The 21,282-nt window shown below is 41.0% G+C and overlaps 1 protein-coding gene across 13 annotated transcripts in view; it reads left to right on the forward strand.

Moving 5' to 3' along the window:
- Positions 1-21,282, forward strand: part of NOD1 (nucleotide binding oligomerization domain containing 1) — a 217,983-nt gene that overhangs the window by 158,420 nt on the left and 38,281 nt on the right. For 9 of the 13 annotated variants that reach the window (XM_070726925.1, XM_070726919.1, XM_070726918.1 and 6 more), the window contains 2 exons: positions 7,719-7,802; positions 11,179-11,262. The exons of 1 other annotated variant lie outside the window; for it this stretch is intronic. In XM_070726925.1, the coding sequence (XP_070583026.1) occupies positions 7,719-7,802; positions 11,179-11,262 (168 nt within the window). Of the gene's footprint in view, positions 1-7,718; positions 7,803-11,178; positions 11,263-13,537; positions 13,786-21,282 lie in introns of all 13 variants that reach the window. 3 more of the 13 variants (XM_070726923.1, XM_070726927.1, XR_011556771.1) reach the window with 2 other exon arrangements.

Genomic DNA, 21,282 nt, shown 5'->3' on the forward strand with positions numbered 1-21,282 from the left:
GTGTAATTTCTGCATTCAACATTTGTTTCTCTTCTTCACTTACTATTTTCCCAATATTGAGGATTCCTAACTTAACCTGCTCCTATTTATACAAATTCTCATAATATTTTCTCATTATCTTCTCTAGCTGCTCTTTACCATATCTAACCTCTCCACTAGAGTCTCTCAATGCTAATATACATGATTTTTCTTTCCTCTTCTTCAAATATCTTGCCATTTGCTGCATTGATTTTGTCCCCCACCTCAATGTTTTTTGTCTCATCGTCATTCTCATCTTATTCCATTGGATCTCATCATACACCATCAATTGTTTCTTTTTCAATTTCAATAAACTATTCCAATCTCTACTTTTAGTTAATCTTATCTGCTCTTGTATCAAATCTATTTCCCTTATCTTCATTTCCCTTTCTCTACCCCACCTCTTCCTAATATCTGCTTCCATACATATACATTGTCACTTCATATAGGTCTTACATGCATCCCACACAATTTATTGTTTAATATCACTCACATCATTAATTCTAAAATATTCACATAACTCTGTCTGCAATTTATCTTTATCTTGTTCACTAGCAGTTACAACTGCATTATATCTCCAAATTCTTTGATTACATTCCTGACCTATTTCCAATTCTGCCAATAGTGGGGCATGATCTGATAACCAAATACTTTTAATATCTACTTTTTAAACTTGTATATTGCCCCCCTATTCATTAATATATAATCAATGCAACTATATGTATGATATCTTGCTGAATAATATGTACTTCTATTTGGAATATCTGCATGAAGATCCACCATATTAAGTCTGTTTAAATGTAACGTCCTATTGTTTCCAATTCCATTTGTTAATTGCATATTAAAATCTCCTGCCAAAAACGTTGAGCCCTCCATAAAGTTAACTAACTTCCTCTTAGTATTTATTATAAATTGTTTTGCTTTCATATTTGGGGCATAAATTGCTGCTAATGTCAACTTCTTTTGATTAATTTTCCCTTTAACAAATAACCACCTTCCTTCTCTATCTTTCTGAACTTCAACTTCTTTGAAAGGAACCCTCTGATGAATAAGAATCGCCGTACCTCTACTATTTTGCGTTCCTCGAGATTCATATACCCATTTCCAATTTCTATCATTAATCAATTTATCCCTTCCTCTCCTTCTTTTATGTGTTTCTGTCAAAATCATAATGTCCACTTATGTTGCTTAGTCATCCTCAATATCCTGAAATGTTTCAAATCCGATCCCAAGCCATTCACATTTAAAACCATTATATTACACCCAATCATAATATACCAATAATATAATACAGTAATACCTCATGATACGAACTTAATTGGTGCAAGGAGGTTCGTAAGACGAAAGGTTCATAAGACGAAACATTGTTTCCCATAGGAAACAATGTAAAGTCAATTAATCCGTGCAACCAAAAAAAAATCCGCAAAAAAACCGGCTTTCGGCGACTGCTGGGAAGCCGCGCGGCTGTTTTAAAAGGTGACAGCCGGCCTGGGAGGCTTCCCAGCACCCCCCCGAACTGGAAGCCCCCCAGGCCGGCTGTCACCTTTTAAAACAGCCAAGCGGCTTCCCAGCTGTCTCCCGAAGCCGAACGCCAAAGCCGAACATCCGCGTTCGGCTTCGGGAGACAGCTGGGAAGCCGCGCGGCTGTTTTAAAAGGTTGCAGCCGGCCTGGGGGGCTTCCCAGCACCATCCCGAACGGGGGGTGCTGGGAAGCCCCCCAGGCCGGCTGCGACCTTTTAAAACAGCCGCGCGGCTTCCCAGCTGTCTCCTGAAGCCGAACGCCAAAGCCGAACTTCCGCGTTCGGCTTCGGGAGACAGCTGGGAAGCCGCGCGGCTGTTTTAAAAGGTGACAGCCGGGCTGGGGGGCTTCCCAGCAACCTCCTGAACCGAACCCGGGGTTTAGAAAAATTTTGCCTCTTCTTACGAACTTTGTTCGAGTTACGAACTGGCGTTCGGGAGGCTTCTGGGAAGCCCCGCCGCCCGGCTGTCACCTTTTAAAACAGCCGCGCGGCTTCCCAGCAGTCTCCGAACGCCGGTTCGTAACTCGAAAAAAGTTCATAAGAAGAGGCAAAATTTTTCTGAACCCCGGGTTCGTATCACGAGTTGTTCGTAAGACGAGGGGTTCGTATCTTGAGGTACCACTGTATAAAATTTTATTTATGGTCAGAGACCATCAATATATTAATAATAATTAAAAGGGAAAAAAACAGGAAACATGACTTTTGGCTGAACAACCAAGATTGAACCATTGTAACTATACAAGAGATGTATGTATCTTGCTATGAAGGCACACATTTGCGACGAATCTCCGCTGCTGCTGCGTAGAATCTGGCCACCTGTGCCGTAATATACCAAAATAACCCTTTCACCCTCTTGTTTTGCTCTTGGTTTAATTTTTTCCCCTTCCTTACCCCTGTCACTCCCCCATGCTCCCCCCCACCAAAATGGGGGAGGACAAGAAAAACCCTTGTCCAGTCATGAGGCACATTCTCTTGATTGTGTTCCCACACTACTGAGCTCCACTTTCAACCACTTTTAAATGTAATTAAAGAGAAAAATTCCCCTCCCACCCTCCCTTATCCATTTAGATAATTCCTTCTTAACTTTTTTTAACTTCCTTTACCATTTTCCCTTTTCCCCACAACAAGAATAACAAATACACTACATTCCAAAAACATCTCTGAAAGGGGGGAGGCGACAAAGTCACCTTTTCGCTTTCTTCTCACACTGAGGTCTTGTTTTCCTCTGCTCCCTTCTGATGGCCTCCACCTGTCTCATTAACTCCTTCAGCTGCTCCTCTCTTTGTCTTTCCTCCTCGTCTGGAGTACTACGACCGCTGAAAAGATCTTCTCCTTCTGCTTTTTTTGTCTCACCCAATGCACCTTGTTCTTCGGTTTCTTCAATCCTGATCCCCAGTTGATCCAATAATGCCTTTCCCTCTTCCAATGAATGTGCCCTGTACATCTTATTTTCTTGGAACACCAAAATAGCAGCTGGAAACCCCCAAGTAAACCTTTTTCCACTTTGATATTAACGGCTTGAAATTGGGCGTAAGGCAGCTCTTGCTCTCAAAGTTTCCCAAGAGAGATCTCTCAGAACTCTTATCTCACTCCCTTAAGGCTGGCACAACTTTTCAAAAACTTGTAGATGATCTCCGCTTTTTTCTCACTGGCCAAAGCCATAACAATGTCTCTGCCTCTCCCTGTTTCTACGTGGGGCAGCCCAATGGACACGTATAATATCATCAGAACCAACTTGGGCACCTTGCTTATACATCCAATCAGCTATTGCTTCATTTAACTTTGAGCCTGAAACAAAGTCTGATCTAAACCCATGCAGACATAAATTTCTTCTCCTTTGACGATCCTTCAGATTAGTAATTCTGTAATTCATTTGTTTAATAATCCCTTCTTGATCCTTAGCTTGTTTTTCACCTTCTGAATTCTTTCGGTAACTATGTCAGCCTCTTTCTTAACTAATTTTACATCTGAAGCCAGATTTCCCAGTGCTGACTCCACTTTAATAAATCTTTGCTCAAATCCTGAAACAATTTCTAACAGTTTATCTAACTTTAATTCGATTTTCCCGAGGCTCGACTCGCCACCTTCCATTTTAAAATTTATTGTACTCATTCGTTATAGCAAAAGAATCTCCGTCTTTGCTTAAAACCATAAATCTTTAGATTCTCTTTGAACGTCTGTGAATACCCCTCTGTTTTTCTTCAAGAAGGATTTATAGTATTTTGAGAGAGAAATTTCCCTTTACATAGTAAATCACATTGGAGCTCGAGGTAGGGTGTCTAGAAAAACCTTTGACGCATGTGCAATCCACAAAGACAGAGCTGAAGAAGTTGTTAAAGAGTTTGGCTTTAATTGTTTCATCAATATACAGTACTCTTTGTCATTTGGTCCCATAATTGGTGGGATGGATCTAGAGTCTTTAAGTTTGTTGTTTACAAAGTTATAGAAGGCATGAGTGGATTTCATGGGTAGGAGGTTTTCTTCTTGTTTGATATGATAGTTGGTACATTCAGTCTTTATTTAATGACATACATTTTTATAGCAGTTTTTAAAGTTTGCAACATAGCCTATTTTGTTTTTACTCCAAAGTAATCTTTTTTTTGGATTGTAGTTTTCTCATTTTTATGGGTAATTTATTTCTCTTGGTTTTGATGTATATTAGCAGTACATGTGATTTTAAGATTCTTTGGATCTCGAGCAGAAATTTATTGTAATAATCATCTACAGTGATATAGCCAGATAATATTGTGTTTCAATCAAGAGATGAGAGGTCAGAGTCTACATTGTCATAGTTGGCCTTCTTAAAGTTGAAATTGGTTGTTCTGCTTTTGGCGTTGTTAATGAGAGGACATACATTGAGGCAAAACTCAATTGTGCTGTGGTCACTGTTAGAAAAGGGTTCTCTTACTTGGAGTCCATAAATTGAGTGTAAACTGTTGCAGAAGATGAGGTCTAGGCAGTTGTTGAGTCTGGTGCTGTCAGTAACTAGTTGCACTAGCCCTAGACTAGTGATAGCATTGTAGAGGGTTGAGTGAATGGATTCAGTTGTGCATTCATTTAGGGACCAGTTAATATGTGGTAGGTTTAGGTTACCAAGAAATATGAGGGGATGTTGGTAGGAGGCTGTCCACGTTAGCAGTGAGGTTAACTTGTTCGCGTGTGAGATGTCATAGTCAGGGGTTCTATAGCATAGGAGGAAGCGGAGTGTGTTGTCTGAGGTTAGTTCACAGATGATAGTTTCAGAGAGGTAAAGTTCTTTTTTAACTTGAATTTGCTTTATGTTGAGTGATTTCTTGTAGAAGCTTGCAACTCCACCTCCTCTACAGGTTGTGCGATCAGATTGGAAAACATTGTAGTCTTTTGTAGTAATAATGGAGTCGGGGAGGGATGTAGTTAACCATGTTTCACATATAAAAATGATGCCAAATTTGGTGGTTTTTAGTAGTAGTAGGAGTTCGGGTATTTTGTTAGCAATGCTTCTTGCGTTTATTAGTTTACATTTAATATTAGAAGTGGTTGATGCTGAGGAAGTAAGGGCCGTGCATTCCTAGTCTTGGTTGAGTGGGAGTTGGTTTTGGTTGGAGATAGGCAGGTAGTTAGGATGGATTTGAGCAGTAGTTGTTTGAGGGTTGAGGTTTATGGTGGGTTGTTCTTGGTTGATGGTGAATTGTATGCTGGGATGGTTTGGGATGTTGGAGTTTGGAGAGTTGGATGATGGGATGCGGGTCTTGATTTTGATGCAGCCAGCTCAGTAGTCGATGTATAGGTTGGTTTGTCCTTTGTCTTGACATTTTTAAAGTTCTGCACGAAGTTCTCTGGATTGGATTCTTTGCAATATGGATAAGTCCAGTCTTGCACGAAGTTTCTTGGGGTTGGGGTCATTTCGATTAATGGAATTTATAGTATTGATGAATTTACGTTTGCTAATTTCATTTTTGCAGAGGACTCTGCAGAATTGAGGGGCTGCTGAGCCATCTCTGTATTTGAACTCAGGACCGTCTCTGGACACTTCGATGATTTCATCCATAGGGAATGCTGGTACAATGATATTGCGAATCTTGTTGATATCAGGTTCATTTGTGATATCCAGGCCAAATAGGATGGCATTGTTACGTTTTTGTTCCCTTTCCAACATTGGTTTAGAAGTGGTATGTAGGAATTTTTTAAAATATTTGTTGCAGATGTGATAATCAAATTTGGAATTTTTGTCATCAATTTCAGCTTCTTTTTTTAGTAGTGGCAAGAACTGTATGAGCTGCCAACTAAATCATTTAAATTATGATAACAAATGTTACTGTGCATTGCTTCTGTCGGAAATAATAATAATAATAATAATAACAACAACAACAACAAAAACAATAATTTATTATTATTCGCGAGTTCGCGGAGAGGGGCGGCATACAAATCTAAATAATAAATAAATAAATAAATAAATTTATTAGATTTGTATGCCGCCCCTCTCCGAAGCCTACTGGTAATTCCATAATCTTTGAGTGACTTTTTAATAGTGAAATTTAGTATTCCAAATCATTTTTTACATTTTTGGCTTTTTAGCATGGAAACATTTTTAGGTATTTTCAGAAAGCTTCTTACCCAATCCTAATAATCAATTCAACGCTGATAAAGGTTTGTAGCATTTCTACTTCTGTGACTTCTGTTTTTTTGCAATTATCAGACATTGATCAGAACAAGAAATAAAATTCAGATAGCAACAAAAGTAAGCAAGTTCATTCATCCCATCAAAACATAATCATAAATATCATATTTTAAATAAAATAAATATTTGAAAAATAAATTATACAATTCTGTAATTGTTTTATTTAACATATATTATAACATTTCCTTGCCTACCCCTTATGCCAGTGAAAGCATTAATTTATTCATAAAGTGAGTTGTTTGTTTGTTTATGTATTTATTTATTAGACTTCTATGCCACCCAGTCCTGAAGGACTCACCTAATGTGCCGCACAGACACTATACTTTTCCTCCCACACCAAAAACAAATTACAGGGAACATTGCCAATTGTTTTTCCAATTTTTTAGCTTGGGAATTATCCTCCACCTCTTAAACTTTTGTATTTGGTTTCCAGTAGGAAAACAGTTATGATTTGGGGTAAATGTTCAATTAGTAAACATTTGTAAACTGTTCTATATTTGCCTCGTAATTAATGTAGTTTGTTTATTTTCAGCTCTTTTTTCACAGATATTCAAAAACTTTTATTTTTCCAAGGCTCTAAGATGGTTTATAGTAGCAGTAAAAAGTATGACATGGGAACTTGGTTAATTAATTTCATCAGGGCACTTATTTTTCCAAGACTATTAGCTACTCTCAGTGACAATGGAACTTCTCATCTAAGAACTTAATGTCTTTTGCTTTCTTAGTCAGCTGTAGAACAATACTAGAAAGCAGTTTTCATCTTCCTGATTGTTGTTTATTTTAGAGAAAGTCTGAGTAGATTTGTTTGATTGTCTCAAGGGCATTAGTCTTGTGATATCTATAGCAGACCTTTAGCCTGCTTCTAACTGCAATCTTAGATACTTTATATTGATGTTTTTCTTGAAGCTGTACGAACGTCAACTCCCAAAATTTTCAGCTTACATAAACACTGCTCCAAACTTTGGAAGAAAATAAAAAAAAATTCTATGAATTTGTCATTGCAGCCCGTGAAGAATGCAGCAGAGCCACTGACCTATCTTTGAACTCACATTAAGTGCATAGAAATGAATATATGATTAGTTCCTGGAGAGTTCAGGAGACACAGGTTTCCACAGCACTTGGGAGCTGTATTCGTTTTCATATTTTCCAAATAGCTTGCCCAGTCTGTAGGTGCCTTGCAGTCATGCATTTTTTCATGAGTGCAGCTTGAAATGCTATGCTCAAAATATTGTGAAAATGTTCAAGACTTTCTTTAGTAAGTTATCTACAGCTAATTATGTTTCTGCCAACAGCTAATTAATCATTATCAGGATCTCTGTGTAGTATGATAGAACATAGAAATCTTTCCAGTTTCTTCTTCTGTATTAAGATACCTGTAATTCCCTAAGAAAGCATCTGCAGAATTTTACAGTTAATTAATTCGTTAAAAGTATGATTTAAAACCTAATCAAAATAATTATTGCTGCTTGGGTTGTACTACTTTCTGGATTTTTAAAACTCTTTCTCCATTGTTTGCTTCACAGTCTTGCCTTTAATAGCATCACTACAGAAGGAGGTAAAAGTCTCGCAGAAGCAATGAAACACAACAATCATGTAAATATATTTTGGTAAGGAACTTGGAGAAGATGGGGATAAACTTTACAGAGTTTTGAATGTCCTCTTTTTGCAAAAGTGGCAGAGGAAACCTGCTTTATAGCATCCTAACCTTCTGAGGAAGGAGGTTAAAAATCACAGCATTGTCAAATGTCTTTCTGGCATGTTTGATTCCAGAAAGAACTGGCAAAGCTGATGTCCCATTAAGCTAGAATAATATATAGGCTAACAAACTGAACAACCTATGAAATCTTGGCAGTTTGAAGAAGGGATAGTATGAAAGAGAGTGACTGATCAAGAATTAACTTGCCCTAATCATGTGTTAATATAATGTTTTGATAGTTTTAAACTAGGAAGAATCAGGCCATGCCCCATAGACATAATCTCTGTCCATTCAAGCCAGTGATCTAAAACTATACCCAGATTATTTGATGCAAGTCCAGTTGCCAGTGTGGTTTGAGACACTACTTTATATCATATCATATCATATCATATCATATATTTATTTTATATTTTGTTATTTTATTATCCAAATCATACAGAAGACTGCAATTATGCTCAATTTTGGATTTAATAGCAGATGTCTCATTGTTGACATCTGCCTATTGGTTGTTATCAGAAAAAAAATCCCACTACTCATTTTAACAGTACTATTAACAGTATCCCCAAAGCATGTTTTAAAACTGCTATCAAAAGGACTGACTTTGGAGGCAGTCATGTGAAAAAAGTAAATTGTCCAATTTATTTTCACTATCAACAAAGAAGGAGAAGAAATTGGAACATCATACGGACAAAGCATCATACGGAGATGAGATCACAACAATATCCCAGTTCTGGGGAGACTAGGTAGGAATATTGGCCAGTCTAAAAGACAAATCATAAGAGGAAAAAAAAATATTCAGGCCATAATTGTTATAGTTTTATAGACTCTAGCCAAGTATTAATTACTTTTGTTATTGTAGTATCTTAAGAATGGAAGCAGGGCTACTTGGTTGACCCCATCTATGTACAATTGGGATGGAATATTTGAAACAGAAAGACCCTCTTTTTATATATGCTTTGATGTAGTGTAATACAGTCATTTATTTTTTATTAGATTTTTTAAAATCATGCCTTTATTACTTTTACGCATAACTAAAGGTAATGAACATACTTAATATCCCTTCCTCCCCGTTTTTCCCACAACCACCACTGAGTCATGTGGGTTGGGGTGAGAAAGAGTGATTGATCCCAAATCACCCTGTCAGATGGTTTTCCTGCCTGAGACAGGTTTAGAACTCAGTGTCTTGGTTTCTAGGTCAGCATCTTAATTCCTACCCCAAAGTGGTCATGAAATAGGAGTTCTCGGTTTCAGACCTTCTATTGTAACATACAGTACAGATACTCTCAGTTAGAATTTCATGATAATATCATTTGGAAGAGATAAGCCAAGGTTTCCCAGTTTGAAGATAGCAGAACAATGGGTATTGGAAGAGTTGAGGCAGTTTCCCCAAATCTTGAAATAAAAACTTTTCTTCACAAATCTGGAATCCAAAGAGAGAGAGGGAAATAATTGTTCTAAAAAGAGAGACACTGGCAGCTGAAAAGGATACTGAACTTATACCCAGGTTTGTCAAAACAAGCTATTATGTGTGAAGTAAAAGTTGGTGGGGTCTTTTAAAATGACAATAAAAGAAACATGATTCTTTCCTTTAAAAAATCCATTCTTACTAACAAGGAACTTGGGGTAGAAAAAAGCATACTTTCCAAAAAGTATCATTGAAGCAGTTAGTATAAAATATCTTAAAATACCATATTTTTCGGTGTATAAGACACACCTTTTTGATGCAAAAACAGTGTGTCAAAAACTGGGTGTGTCTTATATACCGAATGTTGTATGGGGTGGGAGGAGTTGGGTGGCAGTCAGGAGCGGTGGTGGCAGCCTTTCTCAGCTGGAGGCCAGTGGCTCAACCCCAGGGACGGGCGGGATGTTTGGAGGAGAAGACTCCAGTTTCTGAATTCACAAGCTACTCTCCCCGCGAAGCCGAATAGGGCGGTGGTCACCAGCTGCTGCCTCTCCCAGCCCCTGCCACAGCTCGCTCGCCTAAGCTGCTTTTCAGCCTTTCAGAGGAGAGGGCGCCAGCTTCGGAATTCACAAGCTTCCCTCCCCACGAAGCCGAAAAGGGTGGCGGTCAGCAGCTGCAGCCTTGCTCAGCCAGAAATCCCAGGCTACACTGAATGCTGCATTGGGTGGGGAGACTTGGGCAGCGGTCAGCAGCGGCGGTGGTCAGCAGCGAGCACAACTGAATCCAAATATAAGCACTTAAAATAAAGAATTTTCGGTGCGAGTCACACAGACTCGTAAACAGTAAAAGTGTGGTTTTGAACAGAGCAGCAGAGTTAAAGATATCCTAAATGGTGCCCGGAATCTGTTGCAAAACTCTGGGGACCTATGGCTACAGTGCTATTGACTTGAACAATATGAATAAGAAATGAATATAGAGAGAATACATTTTTCTTTGATGCAGCTGCAATCATTAGGTACTGTAGGTGGATAGATAAATAATATTCCTGATTCATCTTAATAATGTGTCAATAATAATGTATTGAGGGTCCATCAAAAATGAAAGCAAGAGCAGAATCATGAGATGCAAAAGAGAATCCTGTCAGAGACAACGTCAGGATGGTCAACTGGTTAGAACTTCAAGGGAGGATTGTTTTTGAGGTGAAAATATGGCACATTTTTTTGGTTATTTGTTTTATATGTTCTCAATATTCACTTCCCATTAATAATTGAAAGTGGGTCCTGCATTTAGAGGTTTTTTTCTTTTTTCTGGTCTATGAACAGAAATGGGATTATGGTTTAGGACTGCTTATAAGAACCTAAGTTATGTTGCTTTTCTGAAATTTGTGGCAGGAAAAATACTGGGAATGCCACTTTGTAATATATCTACACGGTAATTGAGGAAAAGCTAACTGGACTTGCTGATTATTTACTAGAAGTTCTCAGAGCCTTTCATCCTATTTTTACCCCAGGCATTTCCCTAAACTTCTTAGGGTGATTTACATAGTTGTATATAATAACAACACTGACAAAAACAAAAAGTTTTCAGGACAAATAGAAATGACTTTGAATAAGGAGGGAGTAGGTTGGTTCTCTAATCTGAGTGACCTCTTACTTTCTCAACCAAATGGTGAACAAAATGAAATTAATCTAGTTATGTCCCCACAGGCATAATACAGTTATGCACAATAGAAATTGTACAGTGCTTGGCAGGTAGACAGATTGGACTGAAAAGAATTTTATTTTGATAATACTGCATCAAAATTACCAACTAAAACAAGAATGACAATGTTTTTAACTGCTCAACTTCATTTATATGACTGAAACCCTTTTGTATTCTTGACCAGGCTAACAAAAAATGAGTTGGATGATGAAGCAGCTGAGAGTTTTGCTGAAATGTTAAAGGTTAATAAGAGATTGGGCCATTTATGGTGAGTTACACTGGTTTATGAAGGATGCATTCTTAGTCATAGCTGGGGACAGTAAATATTTTAAGGAATATTAAAAATTCTGTAGGAAGATCCATAGTTGGTTATTTGAATTATTTTGACTGAGGTATCCATTTAACATTATATGAGAGTTGCTCAGAAAATAATGCATCACATTTTTTTTCTCAGCCTACAGTAATGGTACGAATGCAAAACTTTAGATATACATTATCTGAATTGTCAGGAGTGCATGTATAAATTTTGAGTTTCTTCAGACAGATAGTATAGCTGCAGCAGTGTTTCAAAATGGCATTTGTAAGTGATGTACGTCACAAGCAGCGTGTTGTCATGGAATTTCTCATTGTGGAGAAAGAAACAATTGGGAACATTCACAAGTGTTTGTGTACAGTTTATGGAGAATTTGCAGTTGACAGAAGTATGGTTAGTCACTGGCACAGAAGGCGAGGCAATTAGAAGACGGTTCGGCAGGGCTCCAAGATTTGTAGTGTTCATGGCAGCCAGCCATGGTTGTCACACCTGAAGACGCAGCTTGCTGATGTGCTCATTTGCGAGGACTCATAACAACGACAGTTGGCGCTGAAGCTGTCAATCAGCAAAGGAAGTGTGGATGCAATCATGTGTGCACTTGATTACTGAAAAGTGTGTACACGATGGGTTCCACACTGTCTTTCAGTGGACCACAAATCTCTCAGAAAAAATGTTTTGAAGCTGAGGGGGAAGCATTCTTGTCCAGGATTGTGACAGGTGATGAATCCTGGGTTCACCATTTTGAGCCCAAAACAAAATGACAGTCGATGAAATAGTGTCGTCCTTAATTTCCACAGAAGAAAAAATTCAAAGCAGCTGCTTCTGTCGTTAAGGTCATGATCACTGTGTTTTGGGACTGTGAGGGTGTCATACTCACTGATGTGATGTCAAGAGGCAGCACCATTAATTCTGAAGCTTATGTGAAGACTTTAACCAAACTCAAGAAGCGCTTCAAGTGACTTTGGCGCCACAAAAACCCAGGCGAACCTGATAATCCTCGGCCTCACACGTCACATCAAGTTGAACACGTTTTACCCCATTCACCCTACAGCCCTGACCTAGCTCCCTCAGACTTCCATTTGTTTGGGCCATTACATTTTTGGGTCACAGAAGACATTTTTAGAATGACGAAGAGGTGATTCGCACAGTGCAGAAATGGCTACATGACCAGAACAAGGAGTGGTACCGACAGGGCATACATGCCCTTGTGTCTTGCTGGAGAAAGGCCATAGAACAAGATGGAGATTACGTGGAAAAATAGAGGGTTTAAAAGAAACATAATTTTTTCTTGTATGTAAGTTTCATTGTGTTCAATAAATAATTGTTGAAAAAAAAATGTGGTGCATTAGTTTCTGGGCAACCCTCGTAAATTAAGATCAGGTGGAACAGAGAACCTAGAAGCACCAGCTTACCTATTTCTGCACTTATAAGATACCAGATTTAAGATTTTAAAACAACTACAATAGGGGCAATTTTGTTTGAAGGATCAGAAGAGCGGCAAATGTACATATATATTTCTTTCATTTTCAAAGGATACTCTGCCCTAATGAATAATGCTGATGCTCACAGGGTGCTGATCTCTAACTGATCTGAATATAGTTAAAATGGCTTGAATCAGTGTCAAGTTAATTTTTAATTAGGCTTTTTAAAGCTGAAATGGTGACTAGGCATGTTGATATCTTTTTGAAAGCCAAGAATAAATTAATATTGCCACTTTACATAAGATTACCATACCAAAGGAATTATTTTTGAATTAACCTTCTTATGGTTATTGTTAACTGATAGTTTGGAAGCCCCGTGCCAAAGGGGAGCAGCCTATAGACTTGAAATATTATTGAAATATAGACTTGAAATGTTATAGACCTCAGGTCTGTCTCTCAACATTTCTTTCCAACATCCAAATTTTTCTCTGTCTCATTTTACTGAGTTTCTTTTTCATTTTCTCAGAAATTAATAATCTTTTTGTAACTACTCCCCCCCTTAACTGCTGGATCATCCTGTTCCTACCTCCATGACAAACTAACTCCTTCACACGTCTAACTCTGAAAGAAATCATACGAAAAGACAAGGGATAAAGAGGAAAGAAGAAACATTCTCCAAAGTTTTCACCAATTCTAAAAATTTAATACTGAAGTAATGTCCAGTTCAAGAATGGGGAGAGTCTAATCTGTTAATAGTTATCTGTTATTTCTTCTTCAAGCCTGTCCCTTTGCTTGTTTTTACATTCTAGTCTGCTTTTTAATTCATCTCAATCATCAAAGCTATTTACAAAAGAAAAAGCAGAACAAAAGAACTGATGCAGTTCCCATCTTCAAAAAGGGAAGGAGGAAACAGACCCAGAAATCTACAGACCAATCAGCCTAACAACAATACCCAGGAAGATACTGGAAAAGATAATCAAAAAACAGATTTGCCAACATCTACAAATGAATAATGCATTAAGATATTAGAAGGGGTGTCAGGAATTACAATCCCAAGGTAATATCATAATGCAGAAAGTAGGCCTCTGTTGAGAATGCTGAGTCATTCAGAGGCAGTTGAGCATGCAGCAACCTAGCAATTATGTGAAAAGTATTTAAGTAGGCAAGAGCTCTTTGCTCTCTCTCTCTCTCTCTCTTAGCTGGGTGCTGTTACTGTTTGTAGAAGTATGCTTTGAAGAAGCTGTAACGCTGTAAAAGTTGCTTCCTGTGAGTAATTGAACTAAGATAGTTGTAGCAAGGTACTAGTAAGATACTAGTTTATTGTATGTATAGTATAGACAGTAGTAGTAGTAGTAGTAGTAGTATAAGGAAGTAAATATATTTTTCCACAACTCTCTACTACTGTTGTGTTTCATTGAAGACTTCAACTCCATTTCTACTGGTCTGTGGCTGGCTGGTTGGTTGGGCTGGTGGGCTGTCTGGACTGGTTTGCTGCTTGGGCAAAACCAGACTAGTTTCCACAAATGCAAGCTCAGGGCCCAGGGTCTGGGGCTCATGGTCTGAGGCCCAGGGTCTAATAGATTATTAGCCCAGAGTAGGCCAGTATTAGGTTCAGAGTAATCCAAGACTAAGCCCAAAGTAAACTAAGTTAAAGCCCATACCAGGCTAGCCCAGACTGAAGACACACTGTTTCTGTGTTCCTGTGTGGGAGAAGAAGCAAGAAGACCAGGATTGGTGGTCAGTGCTAGTGAGAGTTGCTACAAGCAAGTAGAAGTTAAAGTTTGGCAAGTCAGGTTTCTGTAAGAGACAGAGCTTGGTGGATTGCTGAAAAATTGTTTAAAGTGAACTGTTTCTCAGTAGGAAGGGGTCTTTGTGCTGTTTAAGAATGGTGTTTTCAGCAGCAAATGTACCATTTGAAAGATTAAACGAAACAAATTATCATGCATGGAGCATAAAAATGAAAAGTCTGTTAATTAGGGAAGGACTTTGGGAAGTGATTGAGGCTCCTCCTGAGGATGAAGATGAAAAGAAAGATGAGAAACAGAAGTTAATTCAAAAAGTAAAGGCAACTATTATTCTGGCTTTGGATGTCAGCCAACTTGTTAATGTGAAAAGTGAACATAACACTTTTGAAGTTTGGCAAAGATTTAAGGAGCTGTATCAGAGAAACACATCTGGTGCCAAGATCGTTTTGACTCGACGTCTGTACAATATAAAGCTGCAGCCGGGCCAAAGTATAAATGAACATTTAACAAGCGTGAAGATGTTGTTTGCAGAATTGAATTCTTGCTGTTTGAATTATCTAGAGGAGCATAAATATTGTTGTTAGCCGCCCCGAGTCTTCGGAGATAAGATTTGGGAGCTGTGTGTGTTAAGTATGCAGAGTGTTTCCGAAAGTTAATTGATTTTGGACTTTGTGACTTCCAAGTTGTTAGATTGTGATAAACAGAGACCATTTATGGCCGAGAGTCAAGAAGGGACTGTTAAAAACAGAACTGAGCACATTGCATTAATAAAATGCTTCACGTGTGGTAAAATAGGCCATGTAGCTAGGAACTGCTTCAGCAAAAAAAAGCAGCAGTTTACAACCAAGTAGGGGTGTATCGACGCAGCCACGGAGAGTTCAGCAATGCTGGTGTCTGGCAGAGATCGTCTGGAAGAATAACCTGGTTTGTGCTGAAGGGGAATTGCAAGATGAATATAATGAAAAATAAGAATAGAGTGTTCCCTCGATTTTCGCGGGGGTTACGTTCCAAGACCTCCCGTGAAAGTCGATTTTCCGCGAAGTAGCGGTGCGGAAGTAAAAACACCATTTTTTGCTATGGACAGCCAAAAACTACCCCCATGCACCCTTTTTCAAGGCAGCGCAAGGAGCCGGGCTTGAAATTAGGGCAGGGAGTGACGAAAGTGCGGAAGCCGGCAAAGATTGCTTTGAATGTTGGCTGCCCCCTCCCCCTAGCGCCTCCGGCCCCCTCGCCGCTACCGCCCACCCGATCCACCCCTCTCACCGGCTTTCTTCGGACACGGGTCCTCCTGCAGCAGCGCTGGCGGCTACGGCTTCTCATCCTCCTCATTCGGCCAGTAGCCGCTCTGAGCGTTTTGAGAATGCCTGCCTCGCCCCTCTCACAGTCCCTTAGCTGAGAGCACTTTCGTCCCAGCTATCAGCGAGGGGGCTGCAGGAGAGGTGGGGGCAGGCGTTCTCACAGAGAGGGAGAGGGAGAAAGAGAGAGAGAGCAAGAGGGGGGAGAGTGGAAGGTAGAGAGAGAGAGAAAAATGATAGAAAAAGGGAGAAAAAAGAGAAATGAGAAAATGATTGAAGCAGAGAATGACAGGAAAGAAAGAGAAAGAGAGAGAGAAGTGACTCTTGGTGATGACGTATGACATCATCCGGTGGGAAAAACCGTGGTATAGAAAAAAAAACGCGGAGTATTTTTTAATTAATATTTTTTGAAAAACCATGGTATAGCGTTTCGCGAAGTTTGAACCCGCGAAAATCGAGGGATCACTGTACTATTGTTAAAGGAAAAGTGAAATAATAATAATAATAATAATAATAATAATTTATTGGATTTGTATGCCACCCCTCTCCGTAGACTCGGATGGATCCTAGATTCTGCATGTTCTCAACATATTGTTAATAATAAAAACTTTTTACATGGTGGTTTAAAGTCTTTGCAGATAAGCCATGTTACAGTAGTTTGGCAGATGGAACAGAGTCAAAAGTACAAATATCAGGATCAGCATATGTTTCATGTTTAGATAAGATAATTGACAATGTAATTTTTGTACCTACGCTTAAATGTTGTCTGCTAAGTGTAGGAAAACTAGCTGCTGAAGGTTATATAATTAACTTTTCTGAAAACAAATGTTGTATTATGAAAAATAATGTGGTTTGTGCTGAAGGGGAATTGCAAGATAATTTGTATGTAATGAAAAATAAGAATAATATTGTTAAAGGAAAAGATGCATGTATTGTAAACCAGTGTTTTTCAACCAGTGTGCCGCGGCACACTAGTGTGCCGTGAGACATGGTCAGGTGTGCCGCGAAGCTCAGAGAAAGAAAGAAAGAGAGGGAGAAAGAGAGAGAGAGAGAAAGAAAGAGAGAGAGAGAGAAAGAGAGAGAGAAAGAAAGAAAGAGCAACAGAGAGAGAAAGCAATCAAGCAAGAGAGAGAGAAAGAAAACAAGAGAGAGAGAGAGAGAAAGAAAGCAAGAAAGAAAAAGAGAGAACGAGAGAGAGAGAGAAAGCAAGAGAGAGAGCAAGAGAGAGAAAGAAAGAAAGAGAGAGAGAAAGAGAAAGAGGGAGGGAAGGTGGGAGAGAGAAAGACAGAGGGAGGTAGGGAGGGAGAGAGAAAGAGAGCAAAAAAGAGGAAGGAAGGAAGAGAGGAAGAGGGATGGAGAGAGGGAAAGGGAGAGAAAGAGGGAGGGAGAGGGAAATAGAGCAAAAGGGAGGAAGAGAGAGAGAGAGAATTTTTTTGTCCAAACTTTTTTTAGTCCCCCCTCCTCAATGTGCCCCATGGTTCTGTAAATGTAAAAAATGTGCCGTGGCTCAAAAAAGGTTGAAAATCACTGTTGTAAACCAACCTTTACATGACAATTGTTTACACTATTATCATAGAGTGTTAGGTCATGTTAATTTTGGTGCTATGAAAAAAGTAACAGAGAATTGTGGTTTAAAGGTAAAAGATTGCAGAACATTTCTAGACTGCTCAGTTTACAGTAGTGTAAAAGTGAAGAAATTCCCTATACCAGAGTTTAGCACATGCATAACCAAGAAGCCATTTGAATTGGTACATGGAGATTTGTCTAATCCATTTAAAGCCAGTCAAGGTGGTGCTAAGTATGTATTTGTACTTGTAGATGACTTTACTAGATATACACTTTGCATCTGATTAAAGTAGAGTGAGGCTTTTAGAAAGTTTAAGGAATGGGTGAATAGAATTGAGAGACAGTTTAATTACAAGGATGGAAAGCTGCAGACGGACAGAGGTGGTGACTTTGTTAATTTACAGTTTAAAAGATGGCTTGAAATAAAAGGGATAGTTCATAGAATTACTAATTCCTACGAACACTTTGAATTGTGACCAGAAACTGATTGGCAGCCACTGTAGGCCACGGAGTGTTTCCGTATTTAGGAAAGCCCATGATAGCTCTTGCGGCCGCATTCTGCACGATCTGAAGTTTCGGAACACTTTTCAGAGGTAACCCCATGTAGAGAGATTACAGTAGTCGAACCTCGAGGTGATGAGAGCTTAAGTGACTGTGAGCAGTGACTCCCTGTCCAAATAGGGCCGCAATTGGTGTACCAGGCGAACCTGGGCAAACGCCCTCCTAGTCATAGCTGTAAGATGGTGCTCTAATGTTAGCTGTGGATTGAGGAGGACTCCCAAATTGTGGACCCTCTCACAGGGGGTCAGTAATTCCCTCCCTACGGGTAATGGACAGATGAAATTGTCCTTGGGAGGCAAAACCCACAGCCACTCCATCTTGTCAGGGTTGAGTTTGAGCCTGTTGACATCCATCCAGATCCCACAGCCTCCAGGCACCAACGCATCACTTCCACCACTTCATTGACTGGATATGGGGTGGAGATGTACAGCTGGGTATCATAAGCATATTGATGATACCTCACCCCATGTCCTTAGATGATCTCCCCCAGCGGTTTCATGTAGATATTGAATAGCAGGGGGGAGAGGACTGACCCCTGAGACACCCCGCAAGGGAGAGACCTAGAGGTCGACCTATGACCCCCCCACTTACACCGACTGCAACCAACTAGAGAGGTAGGAGGAGAACCACTGGAGAACAGTGCTCCCCACTCCCAACCCCTCCAGCTGGCGCATCTTGCCACCTTGAGCGCCACTTTGTAAGTGTTAATATGAGCTCTTACAAGTGTTCGGTCAGATTTGGACTTATTCTTCCTCCATCGCTTCTCTAGATATCTCTTCTGGCATTTCAACTCCCAGACATCCTCAGTAAACCAAGGAGTTCTACGGGGTCTAGTGCCCTGGAAAGGTCGCAACAGTGCAATCCGGTCAAGAGCCTCCATCGCAGCCTTATTCCAGGCCGCAGCAAGAGACTCTGCCAAACTGTGGACAAGTGTATCTGGTATAACCCCAAACGCCCTTTGAAAGCCCTCAGGGTCCATTAGGCATCAGGGGCGGAATCACCTAGTCAGTTCTGCCTCCCTGCGGGCGGGGATTGGAGCCAAGAAGTCAAGCCGCAATAGAAAATGGTCTGGCCATGACAAAGGCAACACATCTAAGCCCCTTAATCTCAGACCATTGCTCAATTGCTCTTAGAGAAATATCATGTTGTGTGCGTGCCCCCCTCGTGAGTCGGACCCTGTACTACTTGAGTCAGGTCCATGGCTGTCATGGTGGCCATGAACTCCTGTGCGAGCCCAGAGGATTCACCGAGCGTCGGTAGATTAAAGTCCCCCAAGACCATATGTCTGGGGTACTCTATTGCCAACCCGGCTACCTCCTTGAGCAGCACAGGCAGGGATTCCAGTAGTCGAACCTCGAGGTGATGAGGGCATGAGTGACTGTGAGCAGTGACTCCAGGTCCAAATAGGGCAAACCTGGGCAAACGCCCCCCTTGCCACAGCTGAAAGATGGTTTTCTAATGTTAGCTGTGGATCGAGGAAGACACCCAAGTTGTGAACCCTCTCTGAAGGGGTCAATAATTCCCTCCCCCAGGGTGATGGACAGACAGATGGAATTGTCCTTGGGAGGCAAAACCCACAGCTACTCTGTCTTAGCATGGTTGAGTTTGAGTCTGTTGACACCCATCCAGACCCTAACAGCCTCCAGGCACCGGCACATCACTTCCACTGCTTCGCTGACTGGACATGGGGTGGAGATGTAAAGCTGGGTATCATCAGCGTACTGATGATACCTCGCCCCATTTATTGATTGATTGATTGATTGATTGATTGATTGATTGGATTTGTATGTCGCCCCTCTCCGTAGACTCGGGGCAGCTAGCAACAATGATAAAAACAGCATGTAACAATCCAATCCAATACTAAAATACCGTATTTTTCGCTCTATAAGACGCACCTGCTGATAAGACGCACTTAGATTTTAGAGGAGGAAAATAGAAAAAAAATATTTTGAGCCAAAAAGGGGAGAGGAAGAGAGGAAGGAGTGAAAGAAGGGAGTGAGGGAGGAAAGAAGGGAGGAAGGAAAAGGAAAGCAAGAAATGGAGGGAGGAAAGGAAGGAAGGAAGGAAAGAAAGAAAGAAAGGGGGAAGGGACAGGAACAGAGGAAGAAAGCAAGGAAACTTATGAAAGGGGAGAGTAAGAGAGGAAGGACTGAAGGGAGGGAGGGAGGGAGGGAAGAAGGTAGGAAGGAGAAAGAAAAGAAGAAATAGAGGAAGGGAAGGTAAAAGAGAGAAAGAAAAAGAGCAAGAAAGAAAGCAAGAAAGAGAGAAAGAAAGAAAATGAAAGAGAAATAAAAATAGAGAGGGGGAATGAAAGAAATGGAAGGAGGGAAGGAAGGAGAGAAAGCAAGAGAAAGAAAGAAAGCAAGAGAAAGAAAAAAGAATGAAAGAGCAAGAGAGCAAGAGAGAGAAAGAAAGAAAGAAAGAAAGGCAACTTCAAAGAAAGGCTCACTGAGCATCTCTCTCTCTTTCTATCCCTCTTTCTTTCTTTCTTTCTCTTCCTTTCTCTCTCTCCTCTTCCTTTATCTCCTCTCTCTCCCTCCCTCTCTCTTTCTCTCCCCCCTCTCTCCCCCTTTCCCTCTCTCTTTCTCTCTCTCTCTCTTGCTATCTCTCCCCCCTCTCCCTCTCTCTCCCCCCTCTCCCCCCTTTCCCTCTCTCTTTCTCTCTCTCCCTCTCTTGCTATCTCTCCCCCCTCTCCCACTCTCTTTCTCCCTCTCCCTCTCTTTCTCTCTCTCCCCCTCTCTCTTTCTCTCTCTCTCTCCCTCTTTCTCTCTCTTCTCACTTTCTCTCTCTTGTTTTCTTTCTGTCTGGGCAGATGGCTGTGCTGACCGGAGAAGCGAGCGATCCGGGAGTCCGGGACTGTGTGGCTTTGCGCCATGAAGAGGAAACGGCTCCGGCAGCAGGGAAAAGTCGGCCGTTTTCTCTTCATGGCGCAAAGCCACACAGTCCCGGACTCCCGGATTGCTCTCCCAAGGCAGGAGGCGGCGGAGGAGGAGAGGGGGCGGATCGCGCCCCAAAGCAGAAGGCGGCGGCGGAGGAGAGGGGGCGGATCGCGCCCCAAGGCAGAAGGCAGCGACGTTGGAGAGGAGGCAGATTGCGCCCCAAGGCAGGAGGTGGCAGAGGAGGAGAGGAGGCGGATCGGGCGGGCAATAGGGCAGCGTGGAGAAGCCAGGGGCGCATTTGGCCGGAGGCACCGTGGGGAGGCAGGGGCGGCCGCGGCTTCCTTTACTCCTACTGCCACACCTCCCCGCCCCCGCCCACCTCCCCGCGGGCTGGCAGGGGGATGGGGAGCCCGTGGAAAAGGGCGCGCACGGGTGAATTTGGGGGTGCGCGCAGCTTACGGGGAACGGTGGGCCAGGCAGCAGCTAGCCAGCCAGCCGGCGGGATGGC

This window comes from Erythrolamprus reginae, chromosome Z (assembly GCF_031021105.1).
Source record: "Erythrolamprus reginae isolate rEryReg1 chromosome Z, rEryReg1.hap1, whole genome shotgun sequence".
NCBI lineage: Eukaryota > Metazoa > Chordata > Lepidosauria > Squamata > Dipsadidae > Erythrolamprus > Erythrolamprus reginae.